General features: G+C 37.5%; 2 protein-coding genes across 3 annotated transcripts; one reads left to right on the top strand and one right to left on the bottom strand.

The window, feature by feature from the left end:
* Window positions 1-133: 133 nt before the first annotated feature.
* LOC111342181 (F-box/LRR-repeat protein 12) lies at window positions 134-3,247 on the bottom strand. The gene has a single exon (XM_022949229.2). The coding sequence runs from the start codon at window positions 2,960-2,962 to the stop codon at window positions 1,565-1,567; it is 1,398 nt and encodes a 465-aa protein (XP_022804964.1). The 5' UTR covers window positions 2,963-3,247; the 3' UTR covers window positions 134-1,564.
* A 1,461-nt stretch (window positions 3,248-4,708) lies between these two features.
* On the top strand, window positions 4,709-14,843 carry LOC111342183 (tetratricopeptide repeat protein 8). 2 transcript variants are annotated; one of them, XM_022949232.2, is made up of 15 exons: window positions 4,709-4,868; window positions 4,997-5,117; window positions 8,101-8,167; window positions 8,294-8,410; window positions 8,770-8,812; window positions 9,139-9,228; window positions 9,772-9,816; window positions 10,930-11,015; window positions 11,173-11,311; window positions 11,674-11,733; window positions 12,261-12,400; window positions 13,033-13,204; window positions 13,414-13,536; window positions 13,839-13,922; window positions 14,380-14,843. In XM_022949232.2, exons 1-15 carry the CDS (start codon window positions 4,740-4,742, stop codon window positions 14,494-14,496), a joined length of 1,533 nt encoding a protein of 510 aa, XP_022804967.2. In that variant the 5' UTR covers window positions 4,709-4,739; the 3' UTR covers window positions 14,497-14,843. The 2 variants fall into 2 exon arrangements, with proteins under 2 accessions (XP_022804967.2, XP_088582170.1); XM_088726044.1 differs by having other exon boundaries at window positions 4,725-4,829; window positions 14,380-14,590.
* Window positions 14,844-14,970: the final 127 nt, after the last annotated feature.

The following is a 14,970-nucleotide window of genomic DNA, read 5'->3' as shown; positions in this document are numbered from 1 at the left end:
TCAAGTAATCAACTTTCAGTATGATTTGTAGCATTTTGCTAAATTAGGTGTCAAATGACAAGGCAGCTTACAACATAATTATACCTGTCAGCACATTTGAGTGACAGTAAGCATAATTGCTATACCAAATACGTCAAGAGGAAAGATTTGACACATATATTTATATAACAACTTTCTTGGCAACTCTTCAAAACATAATTTACATAGTTTGAGCTACACCACCCTTACATCGCAAATTGAATTCTTTACAATTTTTTAAAGATATTTGTCATAATTATATAATATAAATACATTGCATTAAAAGTTCTTTTCGGTAATTATAGATTTCAAAATTTTGAGCTATATTTTTAGGATCCAGTCCTAGAAACAAATTTCTTTTTTTTTAAGTCTTTATGCAACATTAAGACTTTGAAAAGATTTGCAACACCACTTTGCTTCCACAGCTAGACAAAGAAGAAATGACAAGTGGAAGTGTCTATTGTGTAAACAATTTTAAGTAATGACATAGATTAGTGGGTAAAGTGTGCAAGAAATGGTCACCAATTGTGAATCATCCAAAAATACTGAAAAAAAATTGTTGGTTTAATGTATCTTTTCAAAGAATTGAAAAGTTGGAGCTGTAAGCTTATAAGAGACAAAGAAAGAATCAAGTGACTTAAAACTATTCACAGTGGCTTAGCCCTAAGATCCAACACAGCTGGGCCATGAAATGTTGGAAACAAAAGCACCTATAATAACATTAGGCCCTTCCATATAAGCAGAATTCTAGAAAAAACTCCCTCTCAGAAAATAGGGATATTGCAAACCTAAACAAAGACTAGTTGGAAAAAGGACTTAAACAACGCTGGATATATAATGCATTGGGAATTTCTCTGGAAAGTTCCCTTTCTGCTGCTCCATTACTGCTATACTCGTTCTCCTTAAAACACTGTATCGTCCAGCCTGCTTGTTGGCATTATTTACATTGTTGAAAGAAGAAGTGAAATCAATTTGACAGTAACCCTGTTTGAAGTAAATTTTCTTCAGTAAAAACATGGTTCCCAGCAAACAGAGAGAACAAATGTAATACACCAAACTTCAGCTGAAAAACCAAAAGTTTACCAAGAAAAGAAAAAATCCTCACAGAGGAACACACTGTTTGGTTTACATCAATAAAACTGAGGATCTAAAAAGTTTCAAAGTATGAAGGTGAAACTAGAAAAAAATGAGTCCTAGAAAAAGATCGTTGTAGTTTCTGGGCAAATAAGTATAATTTCAACTACAATTTTCCTAAAGAAAATTCATTAGAATTTGAAATTGGAGATTGTTTTAAGGAATAATAAAATTCAATTGCTCACACCCGAGAGGTCCATTTAGTGCTGCCATCGGCTAACAATGGAATGGCTTTCAATCAATATGACCAACTTAGTCCATAAGTTGAAAATGTCACATATCATACACTAGTGACTATTATAATGTTGAATATTAATTTATGATTGTGAAAATAGAAAGAATATTTTTATGTGCAACATCTGGCTACTATGTACAATGAAGATTTCTGATAATGAATATAAAAAAGAACTACCTAAACATGCAATTTGTTGATAACTTTGCCAAGTGTGTTCTCTGGGCTCGGCAGCAGGCTCTCCATTTTGATAAGAAGTCGTTCCACAGTGATGGTTTCTCCGCTGTTACCAATGGCAACATGCTCAATGCGAGGACTGCAGAGCTTAACTTCCCTGATGTGTTTGCATTTGTCTCTAAGTTCCTGAACCAAGTCTGCGTCGCAATCATCAATCAACTTGAAATTGATTAAGGACACTGCCTCTATGAGTGGGCACATCTTAATAAGATTGGGTACTAATGAACTCTCTGACAAGGCCTCCTTGCGAAGAGGTCCAAACTCCAAAATCCTCAACTTGGAAACAAACTTGAACATCTCAGCTATCACTGAGGGGGGTATCCTAGGGGAGTGACTAACTCCTAAGTACCGTAGGGACGGGGAATGTCGCAGAACGCCCTCCAAACATTCCGCCGACAGTAGAAAGTTCCATCGCAGATCTAAAGTCTCTAAACATTTGTAAGCCAGCGTTGGCCTCACTTCTTGGTAAATTCTCAAATGAAGAATGTGCCGAAATCCACATTGATTCATTTTAAAATAGCGAATATCCGGCAACCTAGAAATCACGTTTGAAAGGCCAGTGGTTGTCACGAAATAGCAACCGGTCAGATCAAGTTCTTTCACCACGGTCTTTTCCCAACTAACTGCCATCAGTGCCTCATCGGTGATCTTTGTAAATCGAATAAGCAGAGTTGAAACAGACTTACAATTATTTAGGACTCGATAAAGGTGTTTTCCTCGATAATTCTTACATTCGTTCAAGCATATCGATTCTAAGTGCGGACAATTCATCGAGACTTTGAGAAGTGCGTCATCAGTCAATGTCTCGCAATCCGTGCAATCAAGAATGCGCAAGTTTCTCATTTTCGCAAAAACATCAGGCACGAGACTCTCAGATGAGTCCATCCCCAATCCAACGTATCTCATTTGAGTAAAATGTCTCGGTAATCTTCTCATAAACTTGAAATTTCCCCACGAGTAGCGTAAATCCATGAGTTCTAAGCCCGTTGGAAAGTCGCGTATACCTTCGTGTCCCGTTTCGCTTTCAACCTCCGCTCCGTAAAAGACCAGACTACGGAGTTGAAGACATCTTTTAGCGAGTTCTTTAGCCACTTTGGCTGTGAGGGTACAACCGCCCAAATTAAGAGCTTTTACCGAGGATAAACGCGTCCTGATCAACATCAACAACGTCTCTTCATCAACCGCAGGCCAAAAATCATTCATGTCAACAACACACCAGAGCGAACGATCGTAGGCAATTCTTCGCCACCGCGGGCAAACTTGAGCCAAAACACCAAGTTCTCTTTTCGTAAAGTACCTGAACACTTCGAGAATTACAGAGTCGGGTATTTGTTTCTCCATTTCCAGGAGACACCGCTACTGACGATTGTATTCTCGCAGCTGGCGTTGTTCACCACGCGCAAGTAAAGCTTGCGTGCTTGCTTCAAGCACAGCCCAGCCAAGCGCTTTCCTCTATCGCGAGCAGCACATTTTCGTGAGAAACTCACGTCATATTCAACCGAAACTCTCGAACTTTTAAAACAAATTTACGCCAAGAGAGTCATTTTCTAAGCGCAAAAGACCTCCACGCTTTGACCATAGAACACGAAACACTGTAAACCTCATATAGAAAAGCTCGGTTCTTTGTTTCGCCGGATGAGAGGCCAATGCCCACTGGCTTCCGGGCTCTGATTGGAGCTGCTACATGACGTCACGCACTAGACACAAAAGAAACCATTTCAGCGCCTTTCAATACAATAAGCGCCTTTGGAGTTCGCGTCACGCGCGCGACATATAACGCGGATTTAGGCAAAAAACGCGTCCCTCTTGAGCGTGGCGTCACTCAAAATTTGTATATTATTTTTGAAATCTATTTAGATTCACGAGATAGATTCACTCGATGAACGATGTCATTTTTTTGTAACTGACTAAACAGCAGTGATACCAGAAGAAGTCAAAGCTCAAAATAATTATTAGCAACAGGAAGCGACCCAACACAAAGCTTATGCTTTTTGCTAAATATTCACTTGAAAACCGACACTTCCACATTTATTTATGAAAACATCTGTTTACCAACACTACAATCATCAAAATTCTCTCCTGTTTAGGGTCTTTGATTCTCCCCAATGATATACTTTTCACTGGCTAAGATTTAAAACCTGTAAAATGTTTCTGTGTTCCTTAGCGATGAATATTTTCAGTATCAGAGTGGTCTATATTGATGTTAACTTGATAATAGTGACCAAGATACATAATTCATGCTCTCCCTCTCTCAAATATTTGCCCAAGCATATCTGTTTCGTTGGCCAACAATGATCACAATTTGCATCACTATTGGCCCTTTATTGCGTCCGTTTGTTATCGTTTAGGAAAAAAATCGGACCCTAAACAGAGTTAACCAGTGCGCGTGAATGTTACGAGCTCCCCAGAGATGCTGACGCGTATTTAGATACATTGTTATGGATCTGACAGGGAGTCTTTTTAAGCAAGATTGTCGTCAATATAGACCAAAGTGAACATCAACCACGATTCCTCTTTGTAAAAAGGCGGTTTCATTCCTACTTTAGAAGTGAATGATGACAAAGCATGTTTCCTCTGTCTAATGAGCATAGATGTCGCAAGAAGTGTTTTTGGTTTGGCCTTTATCCCCCCTCCGCATGACCCCCACGTCCTAAATTAATTAGCAACGCATCACCGCCCGTTCTCGGATTGCAAAATAGTTGCCGAGAAAAATCTATTGACATTTAAACAAGTGAAAAAGTTTCCAGAAAAAGATAGTTATTCGGTCATTTCACAAGATGCTAAATCTATGTTCATTTGCTGCCATTTCTAACGGAGTTAAGATAGCTTTAGAGAGAAATATTACTTTGATCCATCGAGCCTTTCTTGAGCCAATATGCCGGTGAGTGTCATTGCTTTATTTCAGACATAAAGGAGGTATTTATAAAAGTAAATAATGTTTAGTCTGGCGGCTAATTTTCGCCGATTGCTTTGCGTGGGTGACAGGGATGGGCGCTGGGTTGGGCGTAATTTCGAGACTCTCAAGAAATCTTTTAAAATTCCGCGGGAAAGAGCTTACGCTGTCATGACAACAAAGTATCTGAGCCAGCGATGCAAATTGCCAGGCAAGCTATCAAAGATGGCGTCCACTGGGATCCAGATGCAGATGGACCCGCTGTTTTTAGCGATGAGTTTTTACCGTCGAAGGAAATTCGAAGAATGCTCAGAAGTATGTACAGAGTTGCTGAAGAAAAATCCTTATGACCAGGTATTTTTTTTCCGCGGAATTCATATGAAAAATACCTTTTATTTCCGCCACTAAATGAATTTTCTGTCACAACAAAATATAGAAATTATATAGCCATTGAGCTTAATTTTTTTTTTGGCCTCAATTAGGCTTCCTGGTGTTTAAAGACACGAGCGCTCACGGAGCAAGTCTACGTGGACGAAGTAGATGTTGACGAGGAAGGAATCGCGGAAATGTTGATGGATGATAACGCTGTTGCCCAGTTACCTCGTTAGTATATCATTCACTGCAATTTATTTATGCTTTCTCAGACAGGAATATTCGTACTTTTAACTGGTACCTTATATTTAGTTCTCTTTATAATAAGTGAGTAAGTAAGTAAGTAAGTAAGTAAGTAAATAAGTAAGTAAGTAAGTAAGTAAGTAAGTAAGTAAGTAAGTAAGTAAGTAAGTAAGTAAGTAAGTAAGTAAGTAAAACTTTATTTACACAGGTTAGCCCATTCAGCTCAAGGCTGGTATCCATAGGGGCCCTGTTTCTTAAAAATAAATTACATCAAAATTCTCAATTATTTATATATATGACTAGGATTTTAAAACTACATTAACAGTGTAATACTACAAAGCCAAAACACAATTAAGACCTAAAATAGTAGATAAAATATCAAGTTAAGATAAAAGAACTAAAATAGTAGATAAAATATCAAGTTAAGATAAAAGAAATGTCTTGCTCTGGGGCAGAACGTTTGATAAAAATTTCTTTGGCAGTAAAAAGAAAGGTCCTTTTCCCAAAATTTTGTTTTACTTTTGGTAGGGATAGCCTCATACTTTGCCTTGTGGAATAGTTGTGAATATTCAAAAATCTGGTGAAATATGATGAAAAGTAACTAGGAGCTAATGAGTGAAGACAAAGAAAAACGATTTTAGCCTTGTGATGATAGCGTCTACTGGAAAGATTTGCCCATTACAGCTGCTCTATTGCTTCAGATGAGTAAGAGCAACGTGTAATAATCCGTACAGATCTATTTTGTAAGCGCTGTAGTCAATCTATATCTTGCTGTAGAAGGTTACTCCAGGCAATGTCACAGTAATCAAGGGAAGGATTAAAGCATTATGAAAAAGTGTTGCTGCCACCTTCGTGACAAAACTTCTAATACGGCCCAGAATATTAACTCTTGACACCACCTTTTTGACACACATAGCCTTCCAAGTCATAAAATTGTCAAACACCACGCCTTGGTATTTAAAAGTAGTTTCACAAGATATGGACTTTCCGAAAAGATTAAGATTTAAAATACAATCGCGCTCTTTATGCCTTCGAGATGTAAATAGTACACACTTAGTTTTTGAAACATTGAGAACAAGATTGTTGTCTTCTAACCATTCAGATAGACACTGAAGATCTTGGTTAATGTAAAAGGTTAAATTTTCTACTGTTTGGCCAGCAAGATATAAAACTGTGTCGTCAGCGTACATATTTACAAAACAGTGTTTGACACAACATGGTAAATTGTTAATGTAGACAATGAATTACTGGGGTGCAAGGATGGACCCCTTTATTTCAAAAGACAGCCTCCACTGGGATGCAGATGGATCTATTGTTTTTTGGTGATGAGTTTTTATTGTGGAAGGAAGTTCGAAAAGTGCTTTAATAGAATTTTGTGCTTTGAAGTCTGTTTTTGAAAGTTTCTCGCATCCGCGGTGTCTACATGTTGGGCAGCCGGACAAGTTTTTGAAAATACTCCGAGTCCGGTCGTCAGAAATTTTTACAGAATTTTTCCTGAAATGTTATTTGAAGCTTGTGAGGATGATTAGACATTTGGGAGAGATTTCCATATAAGCCCATACTATTCTAAAACAAAACTGCTGTGTCAAAGATAATCTTTTGTTTTGCCCTTGTTTTCAATAAAAAAAGACTGAATGCCCATTTAGATGCTTTGTTTGGTATCCATACATACATACATATATACATACATACATTTTATTGGGTTTTGGGATAAAAGTACAGTAACATGCCTGCGGGTAGCTAAGCTAATCTAGGTGGGTCATGTTTACAGGAAGTAGATACAATTAAATACAGCCAAAAGTAACAAGAGAACGAAAAAAGCTAGAATTGACAACAATGACTAGAGACTACTGATAAACTAATGATATTACTAATATTAAATGACAACAGTCTTGACAGGAAATTACTGATACATAAAACAATATAATTGAATACACATCAACTGATCAATCAAGAGGAAGATAAATTCAACTTAACTTTTTGAACGATATCTGGAAGATCGATATAACAATCTTCTGAAGCTAGGATCTCAAAAAGTGTTTGTTTTATTTTCCTCTTGAAGGCATTTTTTGAAAGTTTTCTAAAAGATACAGGCATTTCATTCCATATTTTTGTTCCGACTCTAGAAAATGAATTCACTTGAATTGAGAGTCTGGAACTTTGTGCGTAAAAGTTATTAGAGGCAGAGCATTGAGTATTATAAGAATGAATATCAGAGACATCTCGAAAAAGATTTTGAATGTTTCCAGGAGCATTACTGTATCTTATTTCAAACATAAGGATTAGCTAAATGCTCATAATACAAAAATTTTAATGGTAAAACAGTGGCATTGATAAATAAAGGAATTATATGCTGATTTCACTCTCAGAAATAGATAAAGCGAAGAGCTCGCTTTTGAAGCTTGAGGAGCTTTTCAAGGTACGATTTATATGCTTGACCCCAGGCCGTCAAACCATAGGTTTGACGGCCTGGGGTCTGAAGCAGGCCCAAATAATATCCTATTCTTGTTATGAATAGTGATCTCCTCACAAAGGATCTTGATAGCTTAAGTTTGAAGGTGAACAAGAGTAGAAAAAATTAAAGTAAATGAAACTGATAAAATAACAGAAATGTATTGAAGATCAAAATCCTACTTAGGATACAAACTTGCAACATTTGACTCAATAATTATCTGAAAATGACAAGCAAGACAATTTTGTCTTATGGTAGTCATGAATGTTTTTGTTCCCAGGATGTATTGTTTAGTGGGGAAGATTGGCATCTTTTAAAAGTTTTGAAATTTGTTACAAGCTTAGCACATGGTGACTCCTTGTTATTTAACAAACCTTTAAGCCAAGATACACACAGAAAAATAAGGTAACAAAAGTGCATTTAGATCCTTGTGAATAAATTTAATAATTGCTTGGTTGTAAAACAAACCTTGGTCTGTTGTGGTGATTAGCCCGTTTTCTTTGGTTAAAATACCACCAGGACCTGGAACTTCACTGAAAAAACCGGGAACAAGCACTGGGCATGGAGCCCCTACTCCTGGAGTTAGGTAATAAAAAGTAGTAACATGGTCCTTTTTTTATCAAGAATTGTGACAGCTTTGCATTTTTCTGTTTGTCATTGTAACAATCCGAATACATATAGTTTAAAGCTATGTTTAATGCTTGCATTCCAGACCCATGTCCCAATCAGGACGTCCAGTTAGTGGATTTGTTAGACCTGGAACACAAAGTGGAAGACCTGGAACCATGGAACAAGCCATTAGAACTCCTCGTACTGCTCAAACAGCAAGGTGTACAGTAGTATGCTTTGTACTCAACAGAAGTTATATTTAATCTTTGAAGGAAGTTTAGAGAGAATTGAAGAAAATGAAAATTAAGGCCAAAATATATTCCAATGAACACTTTGAAATGCTAAACATATGACAAGGCTTGACACTAACTTTTCAATGTACTAGCCAAGTAGCAAGTGACCATTTAAATGTTACAACAATTTTAGTTTGTTTACTAGCCAAACGGGCTCATGCAAATTGAAAACCACCAGCCAAAACTGAATTTTTTACTAGTCTGTGGCTAGTTGGCTACTGTTAGTATTGAGCCCTGAGACGAGGTGGCTAAATTGATAATCTTTGTGGTTCATTTAACTTCTCAGACCAGTGACAAGTGCATCTGGTCGTCATGTTCGTCTTGGTACTGTAAGTATGCATCTTGCATGTGATATAAAATAATTGAAACTTGTTGTCTTTGATTAGGAAAACCTTATTTTAGAACCTGTCATACGTTTTACTCTCCAGAAAGTATTCTGAAGTGTTGGTTAACGTGGTATCCATGCAAGTCATACAAAATTTCAAAATACATGTACCCTAGTCGATAAGCAAGTCTCACTTTTAAATAATAAAGCTATTTTAGTTTCATTATTGGATGCAAAAGATCAAAACAAACTTTCTGGGCATTATGACTCTAGAATTAATCCAAGAAAAGACAACCCACGTGGAAACTTCTTTTATGAATTTTTTTTTAGGCTTCCATGCTGTCACAACCTGATGGACCATTTATTAACATTGCAAAGCTCAACTTGTCTAAATATGCACAGAGGCAAAATCTTGCAAAGGTATGGTGAGCACATAAATATAGGTATATCAACTAAGTTGAAATTGTAAATTGGCCACCGTAACTAGTTAGAAAGCTGATGTTTCAAGTGTTAGCCCTTCGTCTGACGAAGGGCTAACAAACCAAACGTCAGCTTTTTTACTCCTTACGGTGGCCAATTTACGATTTCAACTTAGTTGATATACCTTGTTACCCCCACCGATGCAGCACCACAGTTTCTTTAGAAACTTTCACCCTTTATACATAAATATAGTGCTTAGAGATAAAAAGACAAACAACAGAAAAATAGAAAAAAGATTTTTGTGTAAAATGTCTTCATTAAAAACAGAATTTTATCAGGATGTTAGTTCTTAGCCCTTTCCTTAATAAAGGAAGTGATCATCAATTTAGGAAGCTCCAGACTATCTAACAAATTCTCTTTGCTGTACTAGAGGAAGTTTAAAAAAGACAATGCGAAGAATACTAAACCAATGTGAGGGTGTAAAAACATCTGGACCCAGTTCAAACGGAGGAGAACTAGTCTTTTGGTTTCATTTTTTTTCAGGTTTTGTTTGAATATATTTTCCACCATGAAAATGATGTGCGAAATGTAAGTAATGGAGGAAAAATAAAATACGAAAATAAGAATAGCACTATATTATAATTGTTAGGTAATGAATATGTATCCTGTGTGTATGCAGTTGTTGTTGGAAAAGTGCATGTAACAATCTGAAATCGTGGTATTCTGGGTATCTAGTTATTAATGAATTATTGTAAGTGAAACAAATAAATGTGGACAAAGGAACCAATGAACAGAGGATAAATACCAACATGCATGTGGATATGAGAGGAACAAAAGAACAGAATATTACGTTGTAAAAATTTTTTCTTTAGGTTAACTTGAATTTGCTCTTGCTGAGTTTACATTGATTTCATTGTTTCTAAGGGTAACTGATTTTAGTTCTTATTTTTTTCATTTTTCATCAAGTTTAGAGTAAAAAGTTAGTCATAGGAATAAAAAAAAAAAAATTCCTTCAAACCTGCTCTGCTTCTTCCTTACAATGCTGTTTTGCCTGAAATTCTCAGGCCAAGGAACTGCAACCTGAAAAAAAAAAATTAATAAATAAATAAACTTTAATAGCTAACACAATTACTGGTAACCCAGTAGTTTACATTGTGGGCTGTATTAAGAAGAATTTTTAACTAATTGCTTAAAAATCCCCACTGACAGAAGGCAGACCAGTGGGCTATTTACAGAGCGCAGCCAAGGAGTTGAACAAGGGGCAACCGAGAACAAATCCAGTGAGTGGCAGGGTGGAGGACTTGAACCCGGGCCCACTGGATTTCAAGTCCAGCACCCTAACCTCTCGACCACGCCGCCTCTTAAAAAACTACCCAGAATGCCTATTGGGGTTGTTGCATGCACTTGCACTTTTTTTGACAAACTTTCTGTAAACAGCTGTATATCAATTGTTCTAAAAATATTAGCAAGCATAATCATATTGAATGCCAATTATTCAGAATCAGGGACTGTTTCCTTAGCATCTTCATCGTGTTCTTTGGTAACCAAAATATTGGCACTTCTAAAGTACCAAAGTACCATGAACAAAGTTTGCTTGAACAAAAGACCGTAATATGTTTCCATTATAAGACATGCCCTCTCCCCCCCTGTAATGACTTGGCCACTGTTTTCCTCAGACTGTGATGTATCTGTTATTTTCAGGCATTAGAGCTTGCGGCCAAAGCAACCGAAGAGTGTCAGTTTAAAGACTGGTGGTGGAAAGTTCAACTTGCTAAAAGCTATTACAGGTACAAGAACCCATGTTCCAGAGAGCAATATTTCAATTGAGTGCCGAAAGAAATCTAAGATTGGTTTGCTTTTGCTATGTGATTGGTCCAGAAAACCTACATCACTTTCTTGTCCGGTCAGATTCGAAACTAAATTTTTTGTCATTCTGCTCTCCAGACTCGGTATGTATCGTGATGCTGAGAGGCAGCTTAAATCTGCGCTACGTGATCAAGACATAGTGGACACCTACCTGTATCTGTGTAAAGTGTACAAGAGGCTCGACCAACCAGTCACTGCTATTGAAGTGTATAAAAAGGTTTGTCTTAGCATGCTATGTCTCGCCCCACCCTCCCCACCCCTGTCATAGCGCTGATTAGTAGTGTCTGTCCAAACTGAGATCAATTTTCAATCAAGTGTCGATGATTTTGCTTCGCTGTGCTCTGTGATTGGTGTAGAAAATTCGCGCCATCGTCGCGACCAATCAAAAGCGGAAACTCTATCGTACCAATCCCGACTTGGTTATCCTTGTGTTCCCGCGCTTCAGGCAGTTTTCATCGCTTCACTCAGAGTTCTCATAAGCTGTTTTCGACATTTCCCTTTATTCTGATTGGTGGCTGCGAAAAGTACAACATTTTGACGACCTTTCTTACATTGGTTTTAATTTTATACATTCTGCAGGCCTTGGAGAAATTTCCCGGAGAGACTACTCTTCTGACAGGAATAGCTCGCATTCACGAGGTAAAGAAATAAGTCACAGATTATTGACCTTGCCAGAACGTGTTAATAAAAATACTTGTCCTTAATTACAAGGACACGTTTCTGGGATGTGTCCGTCAGACTTTTAGAAAAGGGACCTCCCACCTAAAAAGACAGCAACGGCCACGAGAACAGAGATATACTTAGTGAAAGGAGCAATGGTCTTGTTTGCGTTTTTTTTTATGTATTTTTTTTTAACGCTTCTTCACGGTCCTCTATGAAACAAGCCAGTCGAGAGGATTTGCGCTAGGGATTGCAGAGCATCCATAAAAGTGTTATCAACTTTGTATTTCACTTGAGTTTGCTTGAAACACGGTTTTTTTTTTCCGAAAAATATTAACTCAAGGCAAGTGGCAAAAAATCAGTAGGCTTTAGACAAGTGGTCTCCATCTTCCTTTTGGAAATGTGACTTATATTTTTTGAATTGAAAGGAAAATACGTGATATTCATAACAGACTAAGAACTGTAGCAGACATGATCGTTATTGCCTTTCTTTGATGTGTCTTCAGGAGTTAAATGACATGACAAACGCCGTCAAGCTGTATAAAGAAGTTCTTCATTATGACAATACACACGTGGAGGCTATCGCTTGTATTGCAACGCATCATTTTTACACCGATCAGCCAGAAATAGCGCTCAGATTTTATCGGTAAGTTTTCGGTGGTTTTCTTAAGAGACATTTTAGAAGCTTAAAAAACCTTAAAAAAAACTTAATCCTTAAAAAAAAAAACAAAAAAACAAAACAAAAAACAAACACAACAGTAGTCGTCAAGGAACAAAGGGCAAGAGAATCTATTCCTCCAGCGTCTATTCTGCTTACTTGTACTTAGTGTTTTCTTTCAAGTTTTGACCAATATCTTTGGGTATGTACGAAAATAAATCAGTGATCAACATTTATCTCAGATCAAGAAAGTCTTTTACGGTTTTGTCGTATTAAAGTAACCGGCGCGTCAGAAACAAGTAGCTGGTGAAAACGCAGGAATGAATACCGGTTGTTAGCCGCAACACTGAAGTGCCTCGTTGTGTGAGAAATTTTTTTAGGGAGCTAACCCTAATAACAGACAATCGTTCCTCAGCACAGACCATCTAGTTTTACTCATACACATTCTTAGTCAAACATTATGACACCGTTTTCCCCAGGGAGGGATCTGGGAAAAGAGTTCGGAGAAAGCTTTGAATTTTGTGCACAAAAATGTGCAGGAGTCCTGAGAACGAGTACCTACTCAAATTGTTGTCACAACGGACAAGAATGCTAATCAAGCTGAATTTTTCCTTTCTCAGCCGCCTTCTCCAGATGGGTGTATACAACGCAGAACTGTTTACAAATCTTGGCCTGTGCTGTTTTTTCGCTCAACAGTACGACATGACATTGAACTGTTTCGAAAGGGCGTTGGCCTTGGCTTCGGATGAAAACATGGCGGATGTCTGGTATAATATTGGTCACGTCGCTGTGGTAAAGACTCGCTTTTTGTATTAAAATTGCACAATGTGGAGAATTGAACATTTTTGTCTTGTGACCCGTGAGGTTCCGCGTTCGCCTTCAGAGAAAATCATTGGACAAAAATCTCTGTTTGTAGCGGGGCATAGGATCTAGACTCTAACCTTTTTGGGCATCTTTTTGTTTCAATGATAATATTACCGAACTCTGTGTTGTGTTTTTAGGGTATTGGTGACATTCAGCTTGCCTACCAATGTTTCAGGCTTGCTCTGGCTTCGAATAACGATCACGCCGAAGCCTACAATAACCTGGGCGTACTCGAAATGCGGAAAGGTCGTACAGAACAGGTAGACTATATGATTCGTTAGAATTATGTTTATAATGGATTAAAAGTCGCGGTGGCCATATGGTTAACAGATTGAACTCCTCAACGAGATGTCCTGGGTCGAGCCCTAATCGAATGTTTTTTGGACAAGACACTTGAATTGGTAGCAGTAAATTGTCCAGGGAACTTGATTATTCCCGAGTCCCTCGCGTTTTATTGGAATGGAGTAATAAAAATGTATGGTTTCTCTGTGCTTTGCTGTAAACATCATTTTCTCCTAGATAATAATTGTTGCTTGAATCCTTATTTAATGCGCTTTTCCAGGCCCGCGCGTTCCTTCAAGCTGCGGCGTCTCTTGCTCCTCATATGTATGAGCCTCATTACAATCATGGACTGCTGTCACTTAAGGTTTGTTATTTCATTCTTTCCGATTTGTGGTTTAAATAAAAGAAAAAGGAGTTGACTGTTGGAAACTTTTCACAAGCTTGCTTTCATTTTCCTACAAACCAGGTCCGAAATTGCGCTCAGTTGGTCGTCCGATCTTGTACTCAGATCCCATCATGCAGCTGGAATGCAGGATCTTACCACCGATTGGCCATGGAGGGTCTGGGTACAAGATTACTGGTTGATAAATGCGACTGAAAGTTTACTTTTGGCGACTAGAATGTTAATGCTAGTTGCTATTAGTTTTAATTTTAATGTTCCTCATGGGAACCAGCGCTCGAAGAACGTAAATTGCGTCATTTTTTCCTGTTGAAAGCAGACGGTGCTACTTCTAATTTTCCTTTATCGCTATCCTGAAATTACCCGGCAAATGTTTTGTTTGTTTACTTTCTTCCTAACTATTTTGTATGCAATTTTGTAGATTGGAGACTTACAGAGCAGTCACAGCTCCATAACTAATTCCTTAGAAGGCTACCCGGATCACAGCGATAGTAAAGATGTCCTCAATCAACTCAAGGAGGATTTCGCCGCGTTGTGAAAAATGGACGACTTTTGCAAATAATGACTATAATATTGTACATAAAAGAAACGGCTGAACGTATGAACTTTTAAATATCATTGTCGTTTTTGTCTGACTGAATATCAAGCACAGTCTCCATAGATTCTTCCAAGAAAATGCCTTCCTCTTCTCGGACTGTTTTGAAGATTAACTAGCAATTTAGTCGCAGGGTTACCACAAATGTGGTGCATTGAAAACGGTGATGAATCATGGTTTATTTATTTGGATCACACATTAAATAATTAAAAATATATAAGGTTCCTCAAATAATGTTTTAGTGTCAGTTTATTTAGCAAAATACAATCCGTTCCCATTTTCCAACAAAGCAGGGTGCGGTCAAATTTCTTTGTTAAATCTATTTACACTAATAAGGTGCATTAAATTAGTTAAGTTAGCGCTATAAAATAACATTTTCATTTCATATCAAATACTAACATGCTCTCTCTACCGCAT

Source organism: Stylophora pistillata, chromosome 6 (assembly GCF_964205215.1).
Source record: "Stylophora pistillata chromosome 6, jaStyPist1.2, whole genome shotgun sequence".
Lineage (NCBI taxonomy): Eukaryota > Metazoa > Cnidaria > Anthozoa > Scleractinia > Pocilloporidae > Stylophora > Stylophora pistillata.
The sequence above is the reverse complement of the archived record's forward strand: the minus strand, read 5'-3'. Positions and strand labels throughout refer to the sequence as shown.

Excerpts from the sequence above, each read along its gene's own strand:
- LOC111342183 (XM_022949232.2), top strand. The coding sequence starts at position 4,740 with ATGGCGTCCACTGGGATCCAGATGCAGATGGACCCGCTGTTTTTAGCG. Across the intron at positions 5,118-8,100 it reads CGCTGTTGCCCAGTTACCTC|GACCTGGAACTTCACTGAAA; the intron begins GTTAGTATATCA and ends AAATACCACCAG. Across the intron at positions 8,411-8,769 it reads CGTACTGCTCAAACAGCAAG|ACCAGTGACAAGTGCATCTG; the intron begins GTGTACAGTAGT and ends TTAACTTCTCAG.
- LOC111342181 (XM_022949229.2), bottom strand. The coding sequence starts at position 2,962 with ATGGAGAAACAAATACCCGACTCTGTAATTCTCGAAGTGTTCAGGTAC.